Source organism: Maylandia zebra, linkage group LG7 (genome assembly GCF_041146795.1).
Source record: "Maylandia zebra isolate NMK-2024a linkage group LG7, Mzebra_GT3a, whole genome shotgun sequence".
Lineage (NCBI taxonomy): Eukaryota > Metazoa > Chordata > Actinopteri > Cichliformes > Cichlidae > Maylandia > Maylandia zebra.
In genome coordinates, this window is record NC_135173.1 from 47,241,973 (window position 1) to 47,252,221 (window position 10,249).

The 10,249-nt window shown below is 40.1% G+C and overlaps 1 protein-coding gene across 1 annotated transcript; it reads right to left on the reverse strand.

Annotated features, from left to right (window-relative positions):
* Positions 1-276: 276 nt before the first annotated feature.
* Positions 277-9,902, reverse strand: mtfp1 (mitochondrial fission process 1). Its single transcript, XM_004538045.5, has 6 exons — positions 9,744-9,902; positions 6,091-6,218; positions 4,615-4,847; positions 833-3,156; positions 568-753; positions 277-457 (listed from the first exon to the last, which is right to left on the reverse strand). The coding sequence occupies exons 1-4, from the start codon at positions 9,811-9,813 to the stop codon at positions 3,090-3,092; spliced, it is 498 nt and encodes a 165-aa protein (XP_004538102.2). The 5' UTR covers positions 9,814-9,902; the 3' UTR covers positions 277-457; positions 568-753; positions 833-3,089.
* Between the last annotated feature and the right edge of the window lie 347 nt (positions 9,903-10,249).

Here is a 10,249-nt window from a genome sequence, read left to right on the forward strand (position 1 = left end):
ATGTGATACATGGTAAAGATTAAACATGTGCAGCATGTGGGCTAAAGAATGATTTTTAGAGCCTGAAAAGAGCAGACAGTGGTTTGGGGACCACCATATCACTTTCATTATATGTAATCACATTGCTTTTTATAGACTTCATCACTGCCTCATTTTTAGGCACCTAGTATGAACAAGTAACACCGAATCAGTCAAGACTTACAAAACAGAGCAGCGTGTTGCAAACATCCTCACATAAACCACAAACAATTGAAATTAGACAAGGACTTGTGAGAGTTACTACAAAACATTTCCTTTATTTAAGCATAACCCTCCTTCTGAGCCTGATAGTAGATTCTGCCTCCTCTCCAGACACACAGGTAGTAGGTCGTGCTCAGCAATCCCACTACAGACACCAGCAGGATGGCTACTACCAGGGCAATTTTCCACACTGCTGATCCTTCAGCTTTTTTGAAGTCTAACAAAGCAGAAGTGTCACAAATCAAATCTTAAGTGTGCAGGATGACCAAAAGAGGTCATTATTAATGCTGTTAGCGATCATGTTAAAGGCATGAAACCTCAACCCACCTTGTTCCCTCACAAGAAATTGTTCTGGGGTAGTTGATTTCATCTGGTCCTTGGCTTCCAGTGTTCTGGCAACTTCTGATGAACTTTCAGGCATGCCGTCCTGGACTGCTACAAACTGTCCATCAGCATCAACATACTGCGGATTCTCAGTGATAAGCCACTCTTCCTGGGTGTACTGAAGCATGGCTGCAAGTAGATACTCAAAAATATAAGCCAATTTATCAGATCCTGACCCAACAGTAGACGCATGCTGCTGTTTTCTTACCTGAATGACCACCAGGAATGGCCAAAAAGGCCAAAAACACACACCAAAGCACAAACATGATCACAGAAGCTCACAACCAGCTTTCCCTTGGCTTTTTTTTAATGCAGCCACCTTATCTACAGAAGTGACATCAGCTGTGTTGTCCTGACTCAATCAAGGCAAATTGCAGCAACTGAGCTCTCAAATCGCCTGCTTTGGTGTCCTTTAGAGAGCCCCCATTTCAGTGGTTAAACTACACCTCTTTCATCAGAAAGTGACAGTCAGTCAAACAGAAATTGACCACACAAAGAGCAAGTTGTTATGCTGCCACTTGAAACAGCAGAGAAGAGTGTTCTTCCAGGAAGTGCATCGTAAAATCCAATATTCTGTCTGAAGTTCAGAGGTGGATACTCGGAGAACGTTAAAGCCATAAATATAAATAACTTGAGAAGCAGGTGTGATGAGATTAAAGCGATCACTGAAACAAACCATGAACAGACACAGATCGTTTATTTCGTTACAGCTTTGGTACAGAATAACAGGACTGCTTAATATCAGATATCCACCAGATATCCACTCTGTGAACACACCGTAATGAATGGAGCTTTAACATTCATCACACTCCATGTTGTGAACTACAGTAAACGAAACTTTGAGGTTTGACCTTTAATTTTTTTGTCAGTTAAGGCTGAAACTGTGACTCATTATTCCCGCTTGTAACACAGTCACACAAGTCACACATACATTTTAAAGAACCCCCCCCTCCTTTTTTTGCAGCATGCAAATCAGAAATGTTGAAACTGAATAAGAGCATTTTCACAAGGGTGGCACCGGTACACTTTCTAATCAAGGCAGGCATTTTGACATGTCACAGCAGGAAAAGCACTGGTGTAATCGATGACATCAATATGTCATTCAAGTGTCCCGATTCCCTTTAGCACAGCTGATCAGTACATTAACTGCAAGCAGACTTCAGAGCCTCTACGCTTCCTGCTATTACAAATGAAAATAAGACTAAAATCAGGCTGAAAAACACCACAAAGTAAACGTGCTTACAGTAAGATGATAACATTAAATACTGCACATCCTGGAGATTTGATATGTGTTTTAATGGAAACCCCCCTCAAACAAAACAAAACAAAGCAGTGCTTAGGTGATCTTGTGACTGGCATCACTTCTTTGTGTCACCACGTGAAACATCACAGGCTTTTCCCTCACTGACAAAAATAAAACAGCGTGACACAAACATGTTAAACAAAGGTTATTGCTGATGGCCTTTACCTCAGTGTTTCAGCTAAAAAAAAGTGACATCTAATCAAAGTATCGCGCTACATTTTCATCAAAATTTGTGCGCACTCACGAGACGGGAAAACGATGTCCATTTACTGGCAAGTTACTTTTTCCCTTGCATAGTTCAGCATGAGATTCAGCACACGTCTCTTAACGTCTCAAAGAACTGCTTATAAGCACAGAGTATCTGCATATTTCTGAATCCCTTAAACATTTTTAGCAAATCTATTAAACTGGCCCTTTGGACAGTGATCATTCAAAGTCTGATCAATCAGTTTAATCTGAGGCCTACAGGAATCAACACTCTTGGTGCCAGAGAGACATGTAGTTATAGATCTAACATCTTCAGACTGCAGCAAATTACACTGTAGTCCACACTGCTCTGGTAATGTATACACAGATGCTTGTAAAGAATGCTTTCACTAACCTTCCAAGTAAGAAAACCCTTTCAAAAAAAGGACAAAAACAAAGTCAAACTTTAAGTTGGCAATGAATAACAGAATGGCTTTTTGGCCTGTCATTACAGTACCGCTGAATATGGCTAATAAATACAGCAAGTGAAGCCTCAGAGTAACAGTTCACATTGTGCTGTGTCTCTATAAGATATCAGGAGTATGGTAAAAATATATATATGTATACCGCTCCCAAAGAACAGAGGTTCACTGTACTATGTAAAGTACTTTTTTTAACCCATCATATCCATTTAAATATTTTGCTGTCACCACCCAGATCGCCCCTGAGAGTTTTAAATTCCCCAAAAGGGATATTTCACACAGTCAGTTTTCACTTCTTATCTATCTTAACTAATGTAGTACATTTCATAGTTCTGCAATTAAAAAAAAAACTACAGTATTATAGTTTATCTGACTAATTGTGGACTAATCTCATTTCATGGATCCCTTCTTTACACATCAGCAATGTGTCTGTACAGACAGACTGGACTCCTGCTCAGTTAGAAGGGGGACAGTCTGTCCTCCGTGATCCCTCCTTATTTGTGCTTCTCTTCATCACCGTAGACCTTCCGAAGGCTGGAGTCCAGCAGGTAATCCACTGACCTGCAGAGAACATGGGAGTGAAAATGCTTTTATTTACCATGAAATTATTTCTGGTTCCATTTCCTAAAGCAGAAGTGCTGCAAAGAACACTTCTGCTTTCAACGGCTGCTGTTATGCAACGTTTTATCAGCGAGTGATAGCGGCTGAATTTGCTTATAAAGGGAAGGTAGTTGTACATGTAATATTGTGCAGCACCCATATTTTAAATAAATAACCTCTCTTATTTTATCTACTTTTTTTTTTTTAACTTACTGAGATTCTTATTCTGTTCTGCTGTATTTTATTTAGGTTTTAACCTATGAGATCCTTTCCTTTATGTTAATTTATTTTTTCTGTTTTAATCAAGTTCTTTATTTGGGGAATCAACCTGGGTAGTGTCAGAAAGGATGAGATTGCCCTTACAAGTGGTGGGGCTTCCCCCCAAGGGAGGGACTCTTTCATTATAGACAAGCTGAAGACATTAGTTGGGGAGGGACTCAGACCAGAGTGGTACTCCTCTGCACCTACGGGGGGAAGTTAAGGTTGTGGTGGAATCTGGCCAGGATGGCTCCCGTATGCTAGATGAGGTGTTTCAGGTATGTCCACCTGAGGATCCTCCTGGAGGTGGTGGCCTCGGAGAGTTGGTGTGAGCAACTCCGCTCAGACTGCTGCACCCGAGACCAAGTAACTATCAGAAAATAGATGGATATTTAAGGCTCTTTTTTTAACTTTGTGTTTAATGTTTTGGTTGTAACAAAGAAATTCCCCAAACTTTGGGATAAAATTAATCACCAATTAATATTCCTCTTTTTTTTATTATTATTAATGACCACTATACATTGTGCTTAGGGTAGTGTAACCTTTTCAGGCTTCATCAACAAGGGATGATATAAAACATTTCAGCTCTTTAAACTAAAAGCTTTAAACTAATTAGGTGTAATTTTTACAAATATTTCTGAATTTTTAGCATGACTTTTTTTGTATTTTTTGCTTGTTTTTTTAGGTATTTTAAGGAATACATCTAGCATTATTTTACTCCCATGAAAAAACAAGCAATGCATTTCTTCTTTCATGTGTCTCACATGTCTCAAAACACCTGGGCCCTGTATATTTTATCCTTTAAGTAGCAGTGAATAGGACATTTGTTGGGGAAAGACAAATCCCATGAAGACATAATACTGCTGAGCCACTAAATGTGTTACAGTAGAAACATTTGAAAAATCATGTTAAAAATAATCTATTTAAACATATACAACACAGGCTTTAATAGGATTTAATATGATGTCAGTCCGGGAAGGCTATCCACAAGGTTTAGGAGTGCGTTTATCATTCTTCCACAAGCCCACTTGTGAGGTGTTGGAAGATCCATGTTTTATGGACCTTGCTTTGTGCACTGGTATGCAGTCATGTTGGAACAGGAAGTGCCATTGAATTCAATGATTTGGATGAGTGAGTGAATATACTGTAACTTGTGCTTACCTGTCTATTGGAGTGATGATGAAGGGGATTGTAGAGAGACCTATAGCAGTGGTGGTCCACTTGCGGACAGGTAATGGCCACCTCGTGGTCCTTCCTAACAGGTACAGCGACGCGGCACACACACGATTAATGGTAAATCCTGGGATGATCACGGATGCAAGAGCCTGCCACACAAATGTGTCCACCACTGCCACAGCAACCTTTGTTGTCCTCCCTGGGTTGTCCCCATGAGCCTTGAGACACAGTTGGATATTTGGAAAAATGAGGGTTGTCACAACTGTTAATGATGAAAGTTTCAAGAAGCAGTGAAGGGGATAAGCAAGTTTAGCTGGACTTTTCAATTGAACCAAAAGCTACAAGCAGCAATATGAAAAATGCATTCTCTTTTAGTCTGAAGATCACTTGTACCACCTTTTGCAAAAAATGAAGAAAAAAAAAGTTTCCATTAATTTATTTTAAACTATGATCAAATTCAATTTTGCAGTTGCAACTATGAGGTGTTAAAAGGAATGCACAGTCTCCCTAGATCTCGTATTAGGTTGACATCATGACACATAGACATTTATTGAGATAGTAAATGTTTGCTTACAGCTGTGCCAAATGATCTATGTCCCAAGTTTGGTTTAGCAAATCAGTGGGACAAATTTCAGAATTTTTTGCCTTGAGGTTCAAGAAGAAAAAAGAATACAAAGAAAGAACAATAAGAGGAAAATAGAAACATGTCTGTGTTTCTTTATGATCCTTTCAGATAGTGGACACTTGTGGGGCTTATAACCCATTAAAAACATATATATTTACTTGCCAGTTTTAGTATGTAAAAGTCAAACTGTTAAAATAAAAACACTTATAAAGTACCATGTCTCAAGATCAAATCCATTCCAGGGATCTCGGATCAACTAAGGTCATTTTCACACCTATGGTTCATTTATTATGGTCCAATTTAGATGATGGGTTTGCAAACTTGTAGCTTTTCTCTGTGGTTTGGTTTCTGTTCACACAGAAAAATCCAAGAGAACTCCAATCAAACTAACATGTGTCACTACAACCCAAGTGAGAATGTCCAGTCTGCTTATTGGCCAGATGTGTCTGGGGCGGGAGGAATAAAAGTAAATACAGGAAAGAAAGTGTTGTGTTCTGGACTATTGGAGAACATGAGCGAATTTACATTTATTTTCACAGCTAGTTGCAAGCCTGTACAGACCTTTGCACATCTAAAGTACCATGCTGGATCCTGAGCACATGTGACTAGGGGTTGTTTTTTTACACACAAACTTGCAATGTACACCTGGTAGTTGGTAAATATCAAGGTCAGACAAACACAAATGAATCTCAGCAAGGGGGAAAACGAATTAGAATTCAACTTAAAGTCACTAAAAGCTAAGATGTAATTAAACCCTTTCCTTGTTACATAAAAATGAAAATGTACCCTATAAGGTTTATTAATGAAGATACAATAAACTAATGGCAATATCTCACCACAGCTGCTTTCTTCCCTTTGTCCACGGCATCAGCAGTAACATATGCAGTGGCCACAGCATAGCTGCCCCATACCAAGCTCACTGGCACAAGAGCACGAAAGGCCTCCCCGACTTCGTTGGCATACCCTGTGGGAACAGAGATATAAATGCATTCTAAGTCTGCTTTACATACACAATAGCCTATCAGGTGCTGAAGCTCCAGAGCAGAAAGCTAATTAACAGTTCTAAACTTTTATTCATAATAATAAAGAATTTATGATATTCAAAGTAGAGGATCTCTGCAGTATTTATTTATAAGCTAGATCGCAGGACAGGATACAAATCCTGAAACGAAGGGGCTAATAAACAGCTGTATCTCTTTCCATTTCCATTCCAATGATGGTGGAATGACTTACACTTCCTAGATCTTTTATTAAGAAGTCCCCTGCGCCATATCCCATAGTACATGAACATCACTGGTACAATTAACACCAGTCACACAGAAGCATTATCTTTGGTTCAGTGACAACAGAACCAGTGGAGCGTGGTGGAGTCAAATTCTGCTGCTGCTCTATGATTACATCAAGGGTACTGCGGGCAAAACTGAAGCTACTGTTCAAGCACTGCCAACATGTCTGTCACAAGCTTTGTGTTTTAACACATCAAAAATCAGCTGAATCACATGTAATCAAAAATAGTCTGAGTATACACGATGTAGTGCTTGTTTTTGTCTCGACCACAAGTCACATAAAACTAAAAGAAAGAGCAGTCAGAGTAGCAGCAACTGTATACAAAAGACAGAGGTTACCGAATACCAAGCAATTGATTGAAGTATAGGCAAACATCATGGATCTTATAATGTTACGATTGGTGTTTTCACAAAGAACGTAGGCCACAAGACGACCTTCTACAAAAACCAGCCATGGCAAAAGTTGCTGAACTGGAGGAATAAATGCCTTGCAGTCTGAACCAGTTCCAAACACACCTGACAGTGATCACATCATAATAGAAATAAAAATCAGGCTAAACAAGAACTGCAACACTTCAAGTATATGCACAATTGGTTTGGCTGCAGCTTTTAACATAGCTCACACTGGTTTTCAGTCATTTCAAGGTTGTTTTGGGTTTTGTTTTTTGACAATATCAACACAATTCCACCTTCTTAACCTGTTCCACCTACTAAATTTGCTTTCCTGCTACTTCCTCCACTTACCCAAACTGAAAATGACTGTTTTGACAATCCAGGACTTATTGCTGAGGCACAGGTGCAAGGAGACACACTGAGACTGCAGTGAGATATCTAAAAAATAACTCAAACTGTCATTTTTCACAACTCATCTCTTGTGTATTTTGCCAAGGTTTAAATTAAGAATGGCTGCTTTGACTCTGTCTCCTAAGGTTTAAAGGGGAGAGAGACCATTTGACTTCAGCATCAGCACACAGTTCAAGGTCATGCATCTCTTATGGTATGGGGGTACATTACTGCCTATAGAACTGGCAGCTGGCACATCTGGAAAAGCATTACCAATGCTGAAAGGTTTTAGAGCAACATGCTCCCATCCAGACAGTGCTTGCATACTTCAGCAGGACTATACTAAACCACAAACTGTGTCTATTACAGCAGAATGGCTTCATAGTCAAATAGTCCAGGTGCTGAACTGGCCTGCCTGCAGTCCAGATTTTCTTCCAACTGAAAAGACAATTAATGCATCATGAAACGAAAAATGCAGCAAAGAAGACCCAAGACTGCTGAGCATCTAGAGTCCTATATCAGACAAGGACGGAACAATATTCCTCTCCCAAAAGTCAAGCAACTGACCTCAGTTCCCAGACATTTATGGACTATTGTTACAAGAAGGGGGGGATGCTACACAGCAGTAATCATGGCTACGTCCCAAAGTCCCAGATTTCATCACATGGTACACTTTCATTTTAAATATTTGACTGTTACTGCCCAGATCAGCTACTGGATTTGGACCAGAAGGTGAGAGTAACATTAACCAAAAGATAAGAGCCCTTCTTTTCTACAGTGCATGCCATCAAATGTACTGATGAGGTAATCTAAGAAAGCACTGTCTAATAAGAAAATATGCCATGACTGCTGTTTGCCCAGCAAGACAGGAACGTTAGTTAGAGAGATTGGGTATGTTTTATGTGCTCACAAGATAAGATAAGCAGCAGCGATAAGGATCACAAATGCTGAAAAAGATAGCAGGACGTGGGTGATAAAAGTGACGTTTAGAGATTTCCATGAACAATTAGTGAGTGCTCACGTACGCAGCGGGGCAATTCTGCTGCATTATTTATTAGCATCAGATTATAAAAGTAAATTGGTATTAATCTACAAGCACAGCAGACAAGCCACTGTCTCTTCTATTGCCATCCACCAATAAATAGCCTCCTGTGTTTCACTGCCAAAACACTTTGATTTGGGGGGGGGGGGGGGGGGGGAAAGTGCGCCATTCAATACTTTGTGGTAACATGCTCAAAATATCTCTAAAACAACCAAACGTAAGGAATTTAAGTAATCTCAAAGGTCATTAATGGATCTTCCTACTAATTTAACTGATTATTTTGTTATAATTAAGATCAGTTAAGTTTGAGTTGGATAACCACCACCTGGCAATTTCATCGCAGTATGGAGACATGTAATATTAATAATAATTTCATGTAGAAATGTGTAATGTTTCTTAATGTACAGAATAATATAGCTGGAAAACAAAAAACTGATGGTTAATACTTTTAGGTCACCCTTGTGCTGCCAAAACAGCTCGGACCTGACCTCAGGGGGTGTCCTGTATTTTGTCACCAGGAAATTATCAGCAGATCCTTTGTGTCCAGCAGGTTACTCCGCCCTTCACGTTGGGAGCTTGGGGAATCTGGACGCTGGGACAGTATCCGCCTCTGTTATTCACGTTCGAGGTTTTTGTCAGGTGGAGGACTGCTTTTGCCATGAGTGGCATGCTTGACCTTCAGTGCTTTTAAGTTAAAGTCAAAGTAGCATCCACATGAATACCGGCACACATCGTAATAAGATCATTATTGCAGCTGAATTAACATGTAGGTGCTTTCACTGTTGCGGCATATTGACACATACAAAAATGACAGGAATGCACATTACGCCGCATACACACTGCTACTACCGTGTTACTGCTGCCTAGTATATGTTATGAAAGCTGAGGAGGCATGTAGCCTGTGGGAACAGCTGCAGAGTTGATGCCCTTCAGGACTGGTTGCTGCTCGCGCCCTCCCTCGCTGTAATAGCTGGTAGAGATGGGGAAGTAAAGGGAGAAATACACTAACCTTAAATAGGATCACGCCTGGCCGTTTCTCAGTGGTTGAGTCACTGTCTCAACTTGCTTGTCAACTGCCTTCACTGAGTGATTTTAAGGGCTAACCGGGACAACTACACGCCGTGGAGTTAGTAGCGCACTGCGTCTTACATAACAGTGTGGAAACAAAACCGCGACACTGCCGAGCATACCTTCAATGCTTCAAAAGTATACCATGCAGTAATAAAACGACCTTGAACAGGCAACTTTACTATAAATAGATATTGAGGAGAGTGGTTAGCTGCCTTTGCTAACTCCGAGCTAGCTAGCATTTGGTCCACACTCTGTCCCGGCAGTGAATTTAGCGCAGGTAACCAGAAACCAATTAAACAACACATACCCAGGAAGCGGACCCACGTATCTCGATAAATGTCCACCGTTTTCTCCAGCTGTTCTTTAGTGGGATCCATGGTTTCCTGCCTTCCTTCACACCATCCCCCGCTGCCAAACTCTGAGAGGGGGCGTGGTCTCCTTCACAACATCCACTCCGCCGACCAATCTGCTGTGCCTGCGAGCCAACACAGGGCGGCAGCAACATATTACAGTGTAGGTTTTCAGAATCAGAATACTTTATTGATCCCTGGGGGAAATTATTTAATTTATTTAATAATTTATTTATAAATTGTTTAATTTATTTAATAATATAATTTAATTATTTCAGTAGTGATGTGCAATACTACTGATTTCCTTTCCGATCCGATACCAAGTAATATTCAGGGTGGTATCGACGATACTGATCCGATACCGATGCTTTGTACAAAAACGTATTTTATTTATTGTATCTCAAATTATAGCGTCATACTGATTACAGGACATCAGATTACTTGTTCTTATCACTTAATAATA